General features: G+C 41.3%; 2 protein-coding genes across 2 annotated transcripts in view; one reads left to right on the top strand and one right to left on the bottom strand.

Annotated features, from left to right (window-relative positions):
* Positions 1 to 438: 438 nt before the first annotated feature.
* On the bottom strand, positions 439 to 13,643 carry sypa (synaptophysin a). The gene is made up of 8 exons (XM_050064795.1): positions 13,591 to 13,643; positions 10,917 to 10,982; positions 9,042 to 9,166; positions 7,132 to 7,330; positions 6,848 to 7,039; positions 6,396 to 6,611; positions 5,463 to 5,543; positions 439 to 4,892 (listed from the first exon to the last, which is right to left on the bottom strand). Exons 1-7 carry the CDS (start codon positions 13,606 to 13,608, stop codon positions 5,478 to 5,480), a joined length of 882 nt encoding a protein of 293 aa, XP_049920752.1. The 5' UTR covers positions 13,609 to 13,643; the 3' UTR covers positions 439 to 4,892; positions 5,463 to 5,477.
* Positions 13,644 to 18,730: 5,087 nt separating this feature from the next.
* Positions 18,731 to 19,366, top strand: part of irak1 (interleukin-1 receptor-associated kinase 1) — a 16,985-nt gene continuing 16,349 nt past the window's right edge. The window contains 1 exon segment of the mRNA XM_050064787.1: positions 18,731 to 19,031. Coding sequence (XP_049920744.1) covers positions 18,920 to 19,031 — 112 coding nt within the window. The 5' untranslated portion in view covers positions 18,731 to 18,919.

Raw genomic sequence — 19,366 nt, 5'->3', positions numbered from 1 at the left:
CCAGATATTAATACATACTTTCAACATATTGTACCACAGTAGCCAGAACTATAACTATAATATTATTACTTTCATTAATGTTGTTGTAAGCTATTAACATTATCTTCTGTCCTGCATCTCTCTCTCTCTCTCTCTCTCTCTCCCTTTTTGTCTCATTATGTCATACATATTACCGTTAATGTATCATGTTGATCTGTTCTGTACATCTATTGCACGTCTGTCCGTCCTGGAAGAGGGAGTTTTTCCTGATCAGCTGTGAGGGTCATAAGGACAGAGGGATGTCGTATGCTGTAAAGCCCTGTGAGGCCAATTGTGATATGTGATATTGGGCTTTATAAATAAAATTGATTGATTGATTGATTGATTGATTGATTCGCTCACTCACTCACTCACTCACTCACTCGTCTCTTCACAAACAGACACAGACTTGGACGAGTTTGTAGTTTATTGAAACTTTCCATTGAATAAACACAGCAGGGGGGAGGGGCGTCTCCATAGCAACAAGTCACACACACATCATCATCGTCACTGTCAACACCGTCGCCATGGTTACTGATGCTGAATAGATAGTCATCACACAGGAAGTTACATCACAGAGGCAGAGGGGAGAGTCACGAAGAAGAACGACAGAGAGGAGGAGGAGGAGGGGAATGAAAGGAGAGGAGGAGGAGAAGAGAAGAAGGAGAGGAAAGAAAAGAAATAGAGGGCAGGAGGTCAAGAAAGAAAAGTGAAAGAATAAAGAAAAGATGGAGGAGAAAAAATAAAGATGAAGAATGGACAGGTAATGACACACATACACACACATACACACGCGCGCACACACACACACACGCACACCTGTACAAGAGAGCAGGAAGTAGAATCACACTGATCATCAGTTACTGTACAACACGAGCAGGAAACACGTCACCATGCGGAGGAAGATACCGACGCTATAAACGGCTTCACTTTAAAAAAAAACAAAACAAACAAAAAAACAAAAAACAAAGAAGCATCAAGGTTTGTTTTTTTTTTCCAGAAAGACTCACGGCTGCTGCTGATTGGCTGAGAGCCGAGGAGAAGACAAATAAACACAAACGTCTGTCTGAAGATTAAAACTCAAACACAAGAATTTACTCAACTGCTTCACTGCAGTACCGTCCTGAGCTAACTGCACTCTGAGTACCTCCAAATATTAAGATTATTGATACAAAATATATCAATAATCGATGAAGTATTATTAAAGATAAAACTACCCCGCAGTATATTAAGTCAGCTGCAAAATGATCAGTGCATTAATGCATCAATAATTTTAGTACAATAATATTATATTATTCTGCAGAGTACTTTTTCTTTTGGTACTTTATATTTTGATGCTGATACTTCTGTACTTAAGATTTTCAATGCAGGACTTTAACTTGTAGCAGATCATTTCTACACTCTGGTATTAGTACTTTTACTGCAGTAAAGTATCCGAGTACTGACACAAACTACAGGAGATTTTTGTTTAATTCATTTTGTCCTAAATGTGATTAAATCTGTCTGAAGCTAACATGCTACGCTAACCACAGATTCTTTTTAAAATCCACGTAAACAACACAACAGCTTCGATGCAGCATTTCAACACTCTGTCTGAACTTAGGAGAACACAGTTGCTAAGCAACCAGCAACAAAATGGATGTGGCAAAGACTCCAGATGGTCACATTCATGCTTTATAAACACAGCAGCTGGAGAGCGACGTCTGCTTCAGCTCAGATTACCACAACTAATTATAATATTAATAATTATAATAAATAATCTTCAGACGGACGTTTGTCTCTGATCTGAGAGCAGCTGCAGGAATGTGACACACAGCTGAGCCCGTCAATCAAACACATACACTGTAATAACCAGAAGCCGCCACCGTAGAGACCAGACCAGAGACATAAATATGTAGACGCCGCATTGACTGTGTCAGCCTGTTGCTGTGATACGTCAGCGGCACCGCCATATTGGAGAGAGCACAATAAACAAGTGACAGTAAACAGAGGAGCTGCAGTTTGTCGTTGTCACCATGACGACGATAAATGAGCTCATACAACACACACGTGACCGTCCTCTCCTCAGCAGTTTATATTTCTCAACCAACTGAAATGAGTTGTTTTTAATATTTGTTGGTTTATGATTTATGCGCTGTAGAAGAAAGGTTTTGTCTCCAGTTAATAAGAATCTGGACATTTAGTCTCTAATCACTGCTGGACGCTCAGTAAAGTGTTAGACTGACAGGAACTGAATTATTTACATGGTGTAAAATAATCAGGGGCATAAATAAAGATGGTGCAGGCAGTGTGAATGCACTGGGGCCCCTGGGTTGGAGGGGCCCATAGAGAGAGCGGGCCCTTGCGAGTGATTCAGATTACTACCTTTGAAATATACCTGTGTTCAAAGTTAAATGATAACGAACACAATATTATTCATTTAAAAATGGTGTCGTTTGCTATAAATGTCCTCAAAAGGCAAAACCATCTGTCATGGTTCTCTCTTTCCTTTTGTTTTAATTTCTTACTTTCTTTGTTATTTTTGTCAGATATGCAGTGGTGATTGCCGGGTAATATGTGTGTTTATGTTGCCCAATGTTGAGTCTCTATTTTTGTCAAGACAATACTTGCACAATGGCGTGCACTGGGCCGGTTGTAACTTCTTTACGCCACTGAAAATAATTCATTGTCATGAGGAATTATAAAATCCTACACTTGTCAAGCATGAATTTGGTTTATTTTCCTTGGTTAATACATATGGAGACTTTTCCATATAATATAATTTAATGTAGAAGTAGACAACTTCTCAGCTAGCTGGCATGCTAGCTAGCTAGCTAACGCTGTCTGCTTATCACCAACTCCTTGATCACAACATAATAAATAACTTTCACCACTGCTCATTTTAGAAAGGACACCACATGAAAACATGTTCTTTATTTAGGTTATCAACTGGACGATGGATCACAGATGTTTGTTTCTGGCTGCCAGTGATCAGCTATAGCTAACATAGCTAGCGCGCTAATATAGCTAGTGCACTATGTTACCAAGCTTCTCACGTTCCTGTGTCTGGATGCAGACAGGAGCCAATATAACCAGACATTATACAACATAAACAAAGAACATGTTTTCTTGTGGTGTCCTTTCTAAAATGAGCAGTGATTAAAGTTACTGTGTTATTTTATGGTCAAGGAGTTAATAAACAGACAGTTAGCTAGTTAGTGCACTAAAAAGTTGGCTACTTCCACATTAAATTATCTATGGAGGCATCTCCACAAGTATTTAACCAAGGAAAATAATCCAAATCCATGTTTGACATGAGATTTTACAATTCCTCATGACAATAAATTATTTTTCACCATCTTTATAATTCAGTTCATGTCAGTCTAACACACACTCCTCTGCTGAGCGTCCAGAAGTGATGATACACTAAATATCAAGATTTTAATTAACTGCGTCCTCTGGCAGCCATCTTTCTCCTTGTTCCTGAAGTGTCTTATGTCTGTCAGAATTACATCTGCAAAGTCCTGACCAGGCTAAACTGTTGAGCTAGCATTAGCTTTTTTGCTGATGATGTGATGTTAGCTTAAAACTTGCTTTCTCCATTTCATCCTGCCAAGTTTTGCTGCAGTTGTTCTTGTTTCTGGACTTGCTGCTCATTCTGACCCAGTTTTACACCGTTTTACTTTTTCTTGGGGTTAAAGCATAAAGGCAGGATATAGATTTCTATCAGGGGTGGTCGAAGCAGATGCAGCATGCAGCCATTTGATTGGTGAGGTCATCCAACTCCCAAGATTCTAATTAACTGGGGACAAAACTTTTTTTCTCCACTACACGTAGATCATAAAGCCATGGATATAACATCGGTTCATTTCAGTTATAGAAAAACTGCAGCTCCTGTTTACTTAAATTTGTTTACAGGAAGTCTTGACCGCTCCAATATGGCGGCACCACTGACGTACGATGTAGCGGCCATTGAGGCGTCTATGTTTCTGCATCTATGGACCAGCCCCCACTCTGAATGTTGAGGCCACGCCCCCTTCTGTTGGATAGAAAATGATCCTCCAGATAGAGATCGGTGATATTGGACATGTGTGGATTTTCATTTTGTTTGCATTCATTTTTTAAAATAAATGTTTGTCTGCAACCTTCTGACCCCCGACATTTCGTCACGCTGACAGTGAGTGTTGAAGTTATAAATTCAGATCATCTTCCTGTTTCTGTCCTGATGTGACAGCAGGTTTTATTTTCCTCAGAAGGGGGCGTGGCCTCAGCAGTGACAGGATGCCTGTCTGGTCCATGAAGCTGGAGTCCAGACTGGGTTTACTCAGAGTGACATCACTTCCTGTGTTGATATTTACATGCAGCAAGACAAACAGCAAACAGCTGGGAGGTGATGTCGGCGGACACAGGAGAGTTGGTTTGGATCCAGTTTGATCTGGTTCTGGTTCTGATTGGTCTGAGTGTGAATCCAGTCTGAACGGCTTCCTATGAATCAGGTGTGTTGATCCTGGGGGCGGGGCATACAACGAGGGGGCGGGGCAGAAACATGAAGAACATTTTCAGCCAATATATCTGTTCAGAGTGATATCTATACAACACAAACATTCTGTCCACAGATTAATATGAAGAACTCTGATCAACATCATCACTTGTTTCATCAGCACCGCCGCTGCCGCCACTGCTGCTGTCGTTGTTCTTGTTGTTTTGGTTCTTTGTTCAAGTTGTAGATTTGTTATTTATATCTCTCTTTTTTTAGCATTTACACATCAATTCATAATAGTTAACATCTAACCCCCACCCCCCACCCCCCGCCCATTAACTGCAGACAGGCAGACAGGAGTGTTGCATTGTGGGTAGGTTGCAGGCGACCCACTCTTGGTTCACTCCGACGTTTTCTGTGAAGGAAAGACAAACATGTAAAGTCTCTGGTGTTTAAATAAAGTTTCTCTGTTCAGTTCATCAACAAGATTGTGGCAAAAAGAAATTAAAAGTCAGCAAGAATGACGACGACGACACAGCTCATAGTTTGACATCTGCCGTAAATAAAAACGTAATTATAAATATAATTATTATTTATGTGTCATCAGTCAGACTGTAGCTTATGGAGAAGTGTTCCTTGTAGGCTTTCTCAAAGAAAGCCCTTTCTGACAGAAATCTATTCACTTTTACCCAAACCATGACTTTAAGGCCCTCCAGATTATTCAACGACTTTGTTGGGGACTATTTTTACTGGTGGATTAATCCACATCTGGTGCTGTAGCGAGTGTCAGTGTCAGCAGGACCGTGTGTGAAATAAATTACAATGTGTGTGTGTGTTTGTGTGTGTGTTCATGATGATGAAGGAAGATGTGTGTCTCACTGATGTGTTTTTAAGAAGACATATGTGACATCATCACTTATTATATGAATTAATTTAATGGACCAATCAGGGAGGGGCCTCAGCCTCCACTTCCTGTAGGACTCACCTGCTTCCTGTCAGTTCACATCTGATTGGAGAAGGAGGTGGGCGCCCCCTGCTGGCCGTAACCCTGACCGTACTCTGCATCCTTCAGGAGACACAACACACAACAGCATTATGCACACACACAGGAATATACTGCAGTACACTGAGTATATATACTGCAGTACACTGAGTATACCTACTGCAGCACACAGAGTATTTATACTATATATATACTCTAGTACACTAAATATTTAAACTGTAGTTCATTGAGTGTATATATACACTGGAGTTCACTGAGTGTAAACACTGCAGTACGCTTAATATATTTACTGCAGTAAATATAGTGCAGTACACTGAGTGAACGTACTGCAGTCTAGCAGTATGTTGAGTATAAAGCATCATTATATACTGTTTCACTTTGTAAAACAGTACCAGTACTACACAGTTTACTCTGTCTGAGAGTTTTGTTTATATTTCAGGGAAAAAGTAAAACTTTAATTTTGCTAACAGGAAGTGACATGAAGTAGATTCATATGAAAAACGTGAATCCTTCTCAGACACTTTAAACGTGTTCTGTTGATCTGAGATGTTCTTGGCTCTGTCTGACGGTTCTCCCCAATGAGCTGTTGTCTATGTGCTAAGCTAAAGCTAAAGCTAGGTGTAACGGCTGTGATCCATGGGGCATGGCAGAGAAGCGTCACGTAGGCAGAGCAGAGAGGCTTTTTTTTTTTTTAACCTGCTACACAGACTGTGTGTTTGCAGTGTGTGGTTGTGTGTATTGAGTTAAATGACAATGCAGCTGGTTCTGAAGGGTTTGGAGGTTCAGACTGTATTAGCAGGACCAAATGAATTAACTGGACTGTTTTAACTACAGGATGTATTGATTCATTCTCCAGGTGTGCTCTGAGTCACCTGGTTCACACTGTGAGTGTTAGTTAGCGGCCGGGCTCCTCACCTGGTTGTATCCCTGCTGGCTATACTCGGGTTGGTAGCCTCCCTGGTTGCTGGCGTACGGGTCTTGTTCATACGCCCCCTGCTGGCCATAAGCATCTGGTGCAGCAGGTTTCTCCTGAGGAGGCGGAGCTCGCATGAAGGGAGCGATGATGCCCGTCTCCTTAAAGACGAACCAGAGGTTCCCCACCCACAGGACTAGGTTAATGAAGCCGAAGGCCTGGAGGAGGAGGAGGGGAGGAGGAGGAAGAGGAGGAGAGGATGAAGGAGACAAACCCTTTATTTTGGTAGCGACTAAAATGTGTCTGTAGCACAGAGATTTTTAGTCAGTTCTCAGACTCGGGTATCGCCAAAACTTTAAACGATCCCCTCCTGAGAGGGTCGTCTGCCTGATGACCTCACCACAGGTCGGACAGCCCTGACCCTCAGAGGCGTCAGGCTCAGCGATGGTCTTACCACGGAGGTGTTGAGTCCAGACATGACCGGGTCGTGGACTTCACGACAGTGGTTCCCTTCAGATTCGCAGGCGGCAATCATAGTGATCACTTCATCTGGGTCAGTCGCCGTCTTCACGTCGGACAGACCTTTGGCCCAAGCCGCTGAACTCACCAGCCACATGAAGGCAAACACCGCGGTCACACCCAGGTCCTGAACGAACACACACACACACACACACACACAGTGTATGAGGTCACCAGTCAGGTCACCTGTCAGAGATGGCATCAGGTGGGTAAACTTACGATCAGCGGGCCCTTGTTGTTCTCCTTGTACTTGTCGAAGAAGAAGACGTAGATACTGAGAGCCGCCGTGGAGTAGAGGAAGGCGAAGACGCCAATGGTGACAAAGAACTCGGCCGAGGAGGAGTAGTCGCCAACAAGGAAAACACGCTCTTTGTCTGCGTCCTTACAGGTGGGGGCGTCAAAATACACCTGGTGGAGTCTGAGACAGAGAGAGTGGAAGTTCAGATTGTGGTCTCTGACAGCATGAAAGTTCTTCTCACAAACGCAAACCTGAAATTATCTTGACCAGTGATTGTCAACTGGCGGCGCGGGCCACATCTGGCCCGCCAAAGCTTTCCAACTGGCCCACAGAATATTAATTCATTCAGAGAGTGTGAGGAGGGGAAGAAATACATTACACTATTTAGGATATCTCTCTATTTTTTCTTTTATCTAAGCAACAGAACTGGAAACAATTTTATTAGAAATGATTTAATATCCCCAAATATTTAAGTTTGACCTGTGAGTTATAAATCCATCTGTCAGCTTATTATTAGCGGTAATGATGCACCAGATTCAGTAATCTCATGAGGAAAATACCAAAATACTAAATGTCATAAAGTAAAAAAGCAACATCCTGACTAAAATATTAATAATCTGTGAAGATGCTGTATTCAGTAGTTCAACTCTTTGTCACTCTGTCAATATTAAAACAGACTTTACAAACTGCTGCACAATTCATGATAAAATAAAATGGCTCAAATGTGAGCTAATTTAAAAGAATGCTAATAAAATTCATCAGCATAGGCTAACTAATTAATTAATTAGGCTAAGCCTTATTAAGCTTACAAATGTGCCTACAATTAATATAATATGATCACTAATATTAGCCTCGACCTACAAACAAGGTTTAGCTCTAAATCTCTCAGTGTATACTTCACTTCCACCTCATTCAGTTATTCCCACCTGTCTGTCTGAATCAAGTTGCATGGACACAGTGGTCCAAGGCGTTATCAGGAACTACTCTTTACACTGTTTAGTCGTGATATCTATAGTAAATGTAAATTAAAATATGCCTCTGGTGTAACCTGTTAGATCTCAAAGTGGCGACGAGGTCTTAAAATGTAGGCTGTGGAAAATTTCTTGAAAAAGGTCTTAAAAAGTTTAAGTTCAGGATTCCTGCTGATCCCTCGCCCATCTTACTTCTTTCAAATATACCAAATACTTTATTGTGACAGACCAAACATTTTGCTCACGTCTTTGATCTGACATTTTTATTATCCTCAATATGACTGATGCACATTTTACAATAGTTGACTCTTTTATTTCCCCTCTGGGAGGATGCCCAGACCCCTCTTGATTTGTGTCCCCAGGCATGGGGATCCAGAGAAAGTGTCCCTTATTTTTACACATTAACGTGGCGACCCTGCCTCAGACCCTCATTGATTATGTAACTTTCAAACTTTAAAACATAATCAGGTGCCCACATACAGGAGTTCGGTCCCCACAGTGTCTCCTTAGAAAAGTTCTGGCCCTTGGCCTGATCTAATTAATGACCCATCATAGCAGCAGCAGCAGCTCTTCTGCTCTCTGCATCTCCCAGCAGCTATAAACATTTCACCATGACGATCATCCAGCTCCAGTCTTCAGCTCTCATACGAGTCTGTTTTAATCCTTTTTTTGTCTTCATCACCAAACTCTAAATGATCAGCTGTAGCTAAAGATGTTTTCTTTATTAAATAATACAAATAAACTTCTACATATTTAAAGTTTCTCTCCTGTGTTACCTTCACTGTCACTGTGCTGTTTATTCACTGAGTCATTTTCGTCTCATCTTGTGTTTGCCTCCATCTCTGCCTGTTCACACCGTACGGTCGGAATCAGTCCTGTGACTCATCAAACACCTGCAGCTGACATCATGTTGTACTGACCTGAACGGATACTCAAACTCCACCTCTATTCTCAGGTCGCTGTATGTCCGGTTCTTACAGTCCACCGCCATCTTGAACATCCCAGAATAACTGCCACAGGTGGAGAAGGCAAAGATGGCGAAGAACTGGAGGAGGAGGAGGAGAAGGAGGAGGAGAGAAGAAGTTAACGCAGAGATTTTGAAGGTGTAAACACATTAAACAGCAGTCATGCTAACAGTGAAACACTGCAGTGTGCTGAGCTAAATGCTAACACCAGCATGCTAACATGCTAACAGTGCTAATATGCTAAGGTTTGGCAGCTGTAAGGGAGAGTTCATTACTTGCAAAAAGGGGGAGGAGTGTCAAATAAGTTTTTAAGCACTGGGGAGGGGTTTGTGTTTAGTTTACCGATGATTTTTAAGAAAACATGCTGGTGGGTTTGACATGAATGCTTTCTTTCATTTATCAGCCAGAAACTTTAAAAACATAAATAATCGTTAGATTTTCAAATTTCCGACGGTCCTTGGACTCATCATGTATGACAAACATCAGATAAAAAAACAAAAACACAAGAAATTTAAAATGCACGAGAGAGAAAAACAGAGACATTTTTCCCTAAAACTTTTAGCAGTACGCCGTTAGCAACACATGCTAAGGTTAGCGCAACAAGGTGACTGACTGCGAGTCAGTCAGACAATGGCGAGCACAAATAACAAGTCGAAACTTGAAGCCCCGCCCACAGATTCCCACTCAGCTACAACAGAGAGAGTTGTGTATAAGACGAAGATGGCGCGTCGATGTTAGACATGCTAACACACGCTGGACATCATCACCCAGATGTGCTGGTCACCATGACGAGGACGAAACAACCTGTGTTTAGTGTTTTCAGTTTGATGTCATCAGAGACGTTTCACAGCCTGCTGTGACCTGTTGCATTCTGGGAAAGTGTTCAGTGTTCACACAGTAGCTGTGTTCGAAATCGCTCCCTATCACGGATATAGTGCACTATATAGTGTGTTCGCCATTTTGTAGTGTTGTTCGAATTCTCCGTGGTTAATTTCATTCACTATATAGTGGACTATAAAATACCCACAATGCACAGAAAATGTGAGTGAACAAACGATGTACCCTACATTTTACTCCCGTACACCACAATGTAATGCGGTCGTCTTTTACCAGAGGAGAAGAAGAAGAACAACTGCAAAGATGGCACAGAAAAGAAACGAATAGGATGCTAGCCGGTAACGTTAGCTCACGAGCTAACAATAGCCACTTAGCTCACACCAGCCAGGTAGCTTGTAGCTCGTGCACTATCGTGGGCTATTACAGCTCACAATTCATCACTTTCATCATCATCTTCTTCTTCTCTTCGTCATCACCATCATCACCATCATCACCATCATCACCATTATCATCATCATCATCATCCCTGCTTGGCACTGTGTGTGTGTGTGTGTGTGTGTGTGTGTGTGTGTGTGTGTGTGTGTGTGTGTGTGTGTGTGCGTGCGTGCATGTGTGCATGCGTGCGTGCGTGTGTGTGTGTGTGTTGCACTTAAGCAGGATCTGATTTTTGTGTTGTTGCTGTGAACTCAACCAGATTTCTGTTGTACTGAAACATTTTCACAAAGTTTTGGGAACATTTTGGGAACTTCTTAAATTCTTTCAGGACATTTCTGCAGCATCTTTGTGATGTTCTGAGAAAATATTGAAACTTTTTGTAAACATTTATAAAATGATCTAGAAACATTATTCTGATAATTAGAATTTGGAATAATGTAGAAGATGTTCATCCAGATGACCACTAACACCCCCATCTTATTTCATTTGTATTAGTATTCTTATTTATGACTTCCATGGATGCTGATGTCATCAGTGGTGTTAGTGTGATGGACTCACCCATTGTAAGGCCTTAATGAAGCCCAGAGGAACCTTCAGCACCCTGAACTGACCCTGGGCCACCAGCTGCACACAACCAGAACAGATGGAGTTTATTTTTATATATTCATCAAATCACACAGCTTCTGTCCGACCAGCTCTGATGAGAGCCAGAGGATAATATATAACTTTATTTATACAACACTTTAAAATCAAAGTTAGAAAATGCTTTATGCCACACAAATAAAACCAGACTGTTAAAAATAATACAAAAATAAAATGAAATACAATAACAATATCAGATGAAATCAACAACAATGATAATAGATAAGGTACATACAAATTCATTAAAAATAAAATAGAAAAAAATAGAAATAAGACTGTTTGCAAGCATTCATTTAGAAATACGTTTTGATAAGAAATTTAATAGATGTCACTGATTCTGTCACAAAGTGTGTGATATTCAGATATAGTTCTCATACAATAAAAGCACAGATAAAAACAATGTAAAAATATTTTCCACACGTGACAGTGAAGCTGTTAGAGAGCAGCAGAGAATAAAAAAACACAAGTTAAATTTTGGGATGCATTAACAACTCCTGTTTTGTTACAAGTTACTTAATTAAATTAATTAACTTTCAGCAAGGGATGCTAACGGTCAACATGGAATACTACAGTCGACACAGGATGCTAACACACGGCACAGGATGCTAACACACGGCACAGGCTGCTAACACACGGCACAGGATGCTAACACACGGCACAGGATGCTAACTCTTGGCGCGGGATGCTAAGGATCAGGACGGGATAATAACACATGGCACAGGATGTTAATGCTCAACATGGGGTGCAATGGTCGGCACGGGATGCTAACACTCGACACAAGGTGCTAACGTTCGACACAGGATGCACACATCGTGTATCGAACACTTCCCTCAGATAAAAACCAACCAAATCTGAGCTTAAAATAGGAGGCTCAAGGAAAAATATTCGTAGCTTTAGGGAGGGTAAAAATAAAAAGTCGCACTCCAGCCCAAAAAGTATTCCATTTCTCACAGCCATGAGTTGTAAAAACAGAAATAATAGTTGGATTTTCAAATTTACCGACGGTCCTTGGACACATCGTGTGACAAATGTTTCTGGACAAAAAACCCCATAAACGCATCTGATCTTAAAACTGTGATATTTCATCTAAATCACTTTATTCTACGTCTCATTTCAAATCTGTCCAAAAATAAACCGTTTGCAGGACAAGAGTGAAAACTGAGTCTTTTTTCAACTCCAAGATTTTGATTGTTGTATTTTGTAATTTTACTAAAGATTATTAAAGAAAAGATGTTTTAAAATTTTTGGCAATTTTTTTTCTCTGTTTTTTTCTCTTTTCATGTATTTGGCTTTTTTTGTTTTTTTAAATAAAATTTGGCTTTTTAAATTTTGGGGCATTATTTTTTCTTGAATAGTTTTTTATTGTGGTTTAGGGGAGGGACGTACAAATTCAAATGGTTGTGTTTTTGTATTTGTTTATTTATTTTTTAAAGAAAACATGCCTTTGGTTTGGGAAGGTGTGTTCTATTTTAAAATTGGTAGAATTTCACCGTTTATCAGCCAGAAACTGTAAAAACAGAAACTATCGTTGGATTTTCACATTTCCGACAAACGCATCATGTGTGACGAAACCTTCCATCATAAAAAAACTATAAACACATCTGATCTTAAAACAGTGATAATTCATCAAAATTACTTTATTCTGCATCTCTTTTAAAATTTGGCCAAAAATAAACCGTTTAAATGATCAGAGTGAAAAACATAGACTTTTTTCAACTCCAGGATTTCATCTTCAACTTTTAACTTTCATTTATGGTGCAGGGAGGAGCATGGATTTTCCTCCAGTCACTCAGGGGGGGCAAGAAACAAACAGACCCAAAAAATGAAGTCATTCCCCAGCCACGCCCCTCCTCTGATAAGTAAAGAACAGTCCCTAATCTTTCAGTTAGACCGCAACGAAATCAACATCAGCATCAGCAGAGGAACCCCTCCTCCTCCTCCTCCTTCTCCGGCTGTCATTTCTCACGCGCACACGCACACACACACGCACGCACACACACACACACACACACACACACACACACACACCACGGTGAATATCGTGTCATCACGCGACCTGGAGCTGAGACGTTTCCGACAGTTTGTGTTTTTATTTCTGTTCTCCTGCAGACAGCACGCAGGGCTGAAAGCCCCGCATACCGGCCTGCCCCTCCTTATAAAACCTCCCGCATCCAGCATCATCCGAGCATCCCATAATAATCTGATTATTACCTTGAATCATCTGTAATCATCAGATATTTCTGATCGATGACGACAGAAACACAAATTTTCCCCTTTGAATAATAATTAATAAACAAAAATCATCCAGATGTCTGACGATATTTCTTCTGATTCTCCGTTGATGATTTATGAATTATTATTAATCGTGATTAATAATATGAGTAATGTCTCCGAGCAGCCGCCGTGATGCGGCCCGACACTGAGATGCTTCACCGGGAGACAAACACAAACACCAATCCCCGGCGGGCCGCCCCGAGACACGACACAAACACACCCCGAGCACCGAGCACCGAGCACGAGACATGAGATGAAGATGAAGATGAGAGGAAAACATGAAGCAGAATTATAAATATAATGTGGAGCTATGTACCTGATTTACGACGTCCATCCTGCCGCCTGACGAGAGCAGAGAGAGGAGATGGAGGGAGGAGGGGGGAGGAGGATGAAGAGGAGGAGGAGGAGGAGGAGGAGGGATGAAGGTGGAGGAGGGACGGAGGGGGGGTGTTGCGTCATCATGGTAGTAGGAGGTGTCATGATGTTGGTGATGGTGGTGATGATGATGATGTTTGAGGGGTGTAGCAAAAGTCAACCCATCATAAATATATTTACACACAGGAAGTTTAGTGTTTTCAGTCACATGTGTTTGAAGTTAAAGAACTGTCTGATGCAGCAAAATGTTTTTGTCACATTATTATTAATATTTCATCACATGTAACTGTGAACATCAGTAATTTATCAAAACTTGTTTTATTTCCACACTGCATCATATTAATGTATGATGGATGGTCCATATAAAGATGGTAGACAGGGACTGTTGTGGCCTGTGAGGTTCACTGTATCAGTACAACAGTACTGAATATGGTTGCCTGTATCATTTTGCACGCACATGCTGATACTAGATTTTGTGTTGACGGGCTCATAGTGTCTCACAGCCTTACATATAAATCACATTGAAAACCCAAGATGGCGCCAGCTCCATGACAACGTCAGATTTCATTCAGTATTTATACATTTTGTTCAATATTTTTAATCCGTATTTTCTGTCGTTCCATATATTCAAGCTTACATTAAGTTTTATTCCAAGTTTTCAAGGTTCATTCTATATATTCAAACTTTAATTCTATTTTAAGTTTTATTCCATATAGCTGAGGTTCATCCATGTATTCAAACTATCATTCTATATATTAAACTTTAATTTATATTCAAGGTGTATCTTTTATTTAATCAAGTTTTATTCCATATATTCAAGGTTCATTCTAGATATTCAGGCTTTCATACTATATATTCAAGCTTTATTTAATATATTCAAGTTTTAACCTGTTTATTCAAACTCTCATTCTGTATATTTAAGTCATATTTCATATATTGAAAGGTAATTCTATATATTCAAACTTTCATTCCATATATTCAAAATATCATTCTATGTGTTCAAGTTTTATTTCATATATTCAAGTTTTATGCTATTTATTAAATCATTCATTTTCTATATTCAATTTTTATTTAATATATTTAAGTTTTAGTAATATATTTGAATTTTATTCCATATATTAAAGGTAAATCCTATATTTAAAAACTTTCATTCTGTATATTCAAGTTTCATTCTATAGATTCAAAGTTCATTCTATTTATTTAAACTTTTATTCTATATATTCAGGTTTTATTTAATGTATTAAAGTGTTATTCACTATATTCAAATTTTCATTTTATATATTCAAACTTTTCATTTTATATATTCACGTTTTCTTTCATAAATTTAAAGTTCATTCTATATTTTTAAACTTTAATTTTATATATTAAAGTTTAATATATTTAAGTTTTATTCCATATATTGAATGGTCAGTCTATATATTCAAACTCTCATGACATATATTAAAACATTCATTATATATATTCAATTTTGTTTCATTGATTTAAGGTTCATTCCATCTATTAAAATTTTTATTCCATGTATTCATGGCTGATTCCATAAATTCAGACTTTCCTTCTGTATATTTCAACTTTCATTCTATATATTAAATTCGTTTTATTTGATATATTAAAGTTGTATTCCATATATTCAAAGTTCATTCTATTTCCTGCCTGATCTGAACCCGAGTGGTGCTTTGTTTTTGGACTTCTGTGTGAGCTATGGACTGGCCATAACGTACACCATGTTCGAACACAGGGAGTTTCATGTGTACCTGGTACCAGAACACCCTAGGCCTAAGATCAATGATCAACTTTGTGGTCGTATCAGCAGATCTGCAGCCGTGTGTCTTGGACACTCAGGTGAAGAGAGGAGCAGAGCTGTCAACTGATCACCACCTGGTGGTGAGTTGGATCAGATGGCGGGGGAGGCTGCCGGACAGACCTGGTAAACCCAAAGGTGTAGTGAGGGTGAACTCGGAACGTCTGGCGGAGAAACCCTGTGTTTCTTGTGCATCCCGGGGGAGGTTGGGGACATGAAGTCTGAGTGGGCCATGTTCAAAGCCTCCATTGTGGAGGCAGCCGCTAGGAGCTGTGGTAAAAGGTTGTCGGTGCCTGTCGGGGCGGCAACCAAAGAACCCGTTGGTGGACACCAGCAGTGAGGGAGGCCGTCAAGCTGAAGAAGGAGGCCTTTTGGGTTTGGCTGGCCCAGGGGTCTCCTGAAGCAGCAGGCAGGTATCAGTTGGCCAGAAGGGCTGCAGCTGTGGCGGTCGCTGACGCAAAAACCCGGGTGTGGGAGGAGTTCGGGGAGGCTATGGAGAAGGACTTTTGGTTGGCCTCAAGGAAGTTCTGGCAGACCGTTAAATGACTCAGGATGGGAAAGCAGGGCTTGTCTCAGGCTGTGCTGAGCAGAGAGGGAGAACTGCTGACCCGAACTGGGGACATCGTCGGGCGGTGGAAGGAGCACTTTGAGAACCTCCTGAACCCGGCCATCACGTCTACTGAGAATGAGGCAGAGCCTGAAGACTTGGGGGGAACTCTCGCCAATATCCCTGGCGGAGGTCGCTGAGGTAGTTAAAACGCTCCCCAGTGGCGCCGGGTGTGGATGAGATTCACCCTGAGATGCTGAAGGCTCTGGGCACTGTTGGGCTGTCTTGGCTGACACGCCTGTTCAGTGTCTCTTGGAAGTCGGGTACGGTGCCTGCAGAGTGGCAGACCGGGGTGGTGGTCCCTATCTTCAAAAAAGGGGGCTCCAACTATCGGGGTATCGCACTGCTCAGCCTCCCGGGTAAAGTTTACTCCAGGGTGCTGGAAAGGAGCAATGCAGATTCCATCCTGGCTGTGGAAAAGTGGACCAGCTCTTTACCCTTGCAAGGCTGCTGGAGGGGGCGTGGGAGTTTGCCTATCCAGTCTACATGTGCTTTGTGGACCTGGAGACGGCTTATGACCGCGTCCCTTGGGGGGTCTTGTGGGGGGTACTACCAGAGTATGGGGTGCCAGGCTCGCTGCTATGAGCCATCCAGTCCCTGTATGACCAAAGTGAGAGCTGTGTCCGCATACTCAGTGTGAAGTCGACCACGTTTTCGGTGGGTGTTGGCCTCCGCCAAGGTTGTCCCTTGTCACCAATCCTGTTTGTGATCTTCATGGACAGGATCTTGAGGCCGGGGGGAGGAAGGGGTCCAGTTTGGGGACCTCAGAATTGCATCTCTGCTTTTTGCAGATAATGTGGTTCTGTTGGCTCCATCACATCGTGACCTCCAACATGACCTGGAGCGTTTTGCAGCCGAGTGTGAAGCAGTTGGGATGAGAGTCAGCACCTCCAAGTCTGAGGCCATGGTTCTCTGTCTCTCCGGGTTGGGGGAGAGTTACTGCCTCAAGCGAGGGAGTTCAAGTATCTTGGGGTCTTGTTCACAAGTGAGGGTAGAATGAAGCGTGAGATGGATCGGTGGGTCGGTGCGGCTTCTGCAGTGATGGGGGCACTGCGCCCGTCCGTCCTGGCAGAAAACAAAGCTTTCAATTTACTGGTTCATCTACGTCCCAACCCTCACCTATGGTCATGAGCTCTGGGTAGTGACCGAAAGAATGAGATCGCGGATACAAGCGGTGGAAATGAGTTTCCTCTGTAGGGTGTCTGGGCTCAGCCTTAGAGATAGGGGGAGGAGCTCGGACATCCGGAGGGAGCTCGGAGTAGAGCTGCTGCTCCTTCGTGTCGAAAGGGGTCAGTTGAGGTGGCTCGGGATATCTGATCAGGATCCTCCTGGGCGCCTCCTGCTGGAGGTTTTCGGGGCACATCCCACTGGTAGGAGGCCCCGGGGCAGACCCAGAACACGCTGGAGGGATTATATATCTCATCTGGCCTGGGAACGCCTTGGGGTCCTCCAGGAGGAGCTGGAAAGCATTGCTGGGGAGAGGCACGTCTGAGGTGCTTTGTTTGACCTGCTGCCCCTGCGACCCGGTCCCTGATAAGCGGATGAAAATGGATGGATGGATGGATGGATTCTATTTATTTAAACTTTCATTCTATATTTTGCAGCTTTCATTATGTGTATTCATGATTTATTTCATATACTCAGGTCTTATTCCAAATATTGAGAGCTCAGTCTATATACTCATATTTTCATTCCATATATTAAAACATTCATGATATATATTCAATTTTTATTTCACATATTCAAGATTCATTCCATATATAAAAACTTTTATTTTAATTTTTTCATGGTTGGTTCCATAAATTCAAACTTTCATTCTATATATTCAGTTTTTATTTCACATATTTAAGGTGCATTCCATATATTAAACCTTTATTCCATATTCATGATTGTTCCATAAATTCAACATTTCATTCTGAATGTTTCAACTTTTATTCAAGCTTAATTTCAAATATTCGTTTTTACATATTTAAACTTTTTTTTTTCAAGTTTCATTGTACATGTTCATACACACACACACACACACACACACACACACACACACACACACACACACACAGAAAAAGAAAATTAAGAAACATCTCTCAGTGTTACAGATGTGCATTCAGGCACAAACCACAAAGTCAAAAATACCAGTGTGATAAGAGGAAGCAAAGCTGAGCTGTATGTGTGAGTGATCATGACGTCAGATTACAGTGGGAACTGTACGCTTGCCGTAGTTCAAACAGGGAAATTAAAAATCTAAGTCAGAGCGCAGAGAAAGTCTTCACTCAGGACTTCCTGTTAAAAAAGTAATAAAAGTCACAGAAGCTGAACTTAAACATATAAAACGTAGAAATAGATGAAGTCAGAATTTTATCCATCACAAAACACCATAAATGTGTTTTATGTACAGTCATGTACAAACTGTTTGGAGAGGCGATCAGAGAAAATATCTACCAATATAAAATATAATATCAGTTTATTTCATTTTTTATTATTGTTTCTTTTTATCTCATTTGTGAGATACAATCAAATAAAAGTAATGTCCAACTTAAATGAAATAAAATTATTTGGAATAAAAAAAAAAAAAATCTTAAACAGAAAAAATAAATACGGTCACGTTGTTTTCGACATAGAAGCTTTTATTTTGGAGGCGGAGGAACCGGCATCGACTCTTATTGCAGTGAGCTTGGACACGCAGAGGGCGGAAGCAGCGGAGCAGCTGAACTTCTGACATTCTGAAGTTTTTAAAGTTTTTATCTTGTTTGTTCCGGTTCTGTTATGTGACGGACTAATCCGGGTCCCGGTGTGAATGGTGTCCCCTCCGTTAGCTGTTAGCCTGTTAGCTTCAGAGTCAGCCACCGTTTAGTTTCCATTAGAAACATGTCGACAGGAGACCTGAAGGGACAGTTTCTCTACAACCTGCCGTCCTCCGTCCTCTGGGAGTTCTGTCGGGTCATGGACGGACTGTCCGACCTGGACTGGACCCGCTTCGGTGAGTCACGACCAGAACCGAGACCGTCTGCTAACGGCTAACAGCTAGCACGGTGTACCGGTCTGCCTTTAGCTAACGGAGGAGGAGTTCGTACTGCAGCAAAAGTACCAGCACCAGAGTTACAGATTACTTCTAATACTGTTGGCACTGAAACATGAAGCTCACAGTACTTGAGTACTTTAACTACATGTGGCTGACAGTACTTGAGTACTTCAACTACATGAGGCTGACAGTACTTGAGTACTTTAACTACATGTGGCTGACAGTACTTGAGTACTTCAACTACATGAGGCTGACAGTACTTGAGTACTTTAACTACATGTGGCTACAGTACT

This window comes from Epinephelus moara, chromosome 16 (assembly GCF_006386435.1).
Source record: "Epinephelus moara isolate mb chromosome 16, YSFRI_EMoa_1.0, whole genome shotgun sequence".
In the NCBI taxonomy this organism is placed as follows: Eukaryota; Metazoa; Chordata; class Actinopteri; order Perciformes; family Serranidae; genus Epinephelus; species Epinephelus moara.
This window is presented reverse-complemented; position numbering and strand designations above follow the sequence as displayed.

Excerpts from the sequence above, each read along its gene's own strand:
- sypa (XM_050064795.1), bottom strand. Across the intron at positions 7,040-7,131 it reads ACAACAAGGGCCCGCTGATC|GACCTGGGTGTGACCGCGGT; the intron begins GTAAGTTTACCC and ends GTGTTCGTTCAG. Across the intron at positions 5,544-6,395 it reads GCCAGCAGGGATACAACCAG|GATGCAGAGTACGGTCAGGG; the intron begins GTGAGGAGCCCG and ends TGTCTCCTGAAG.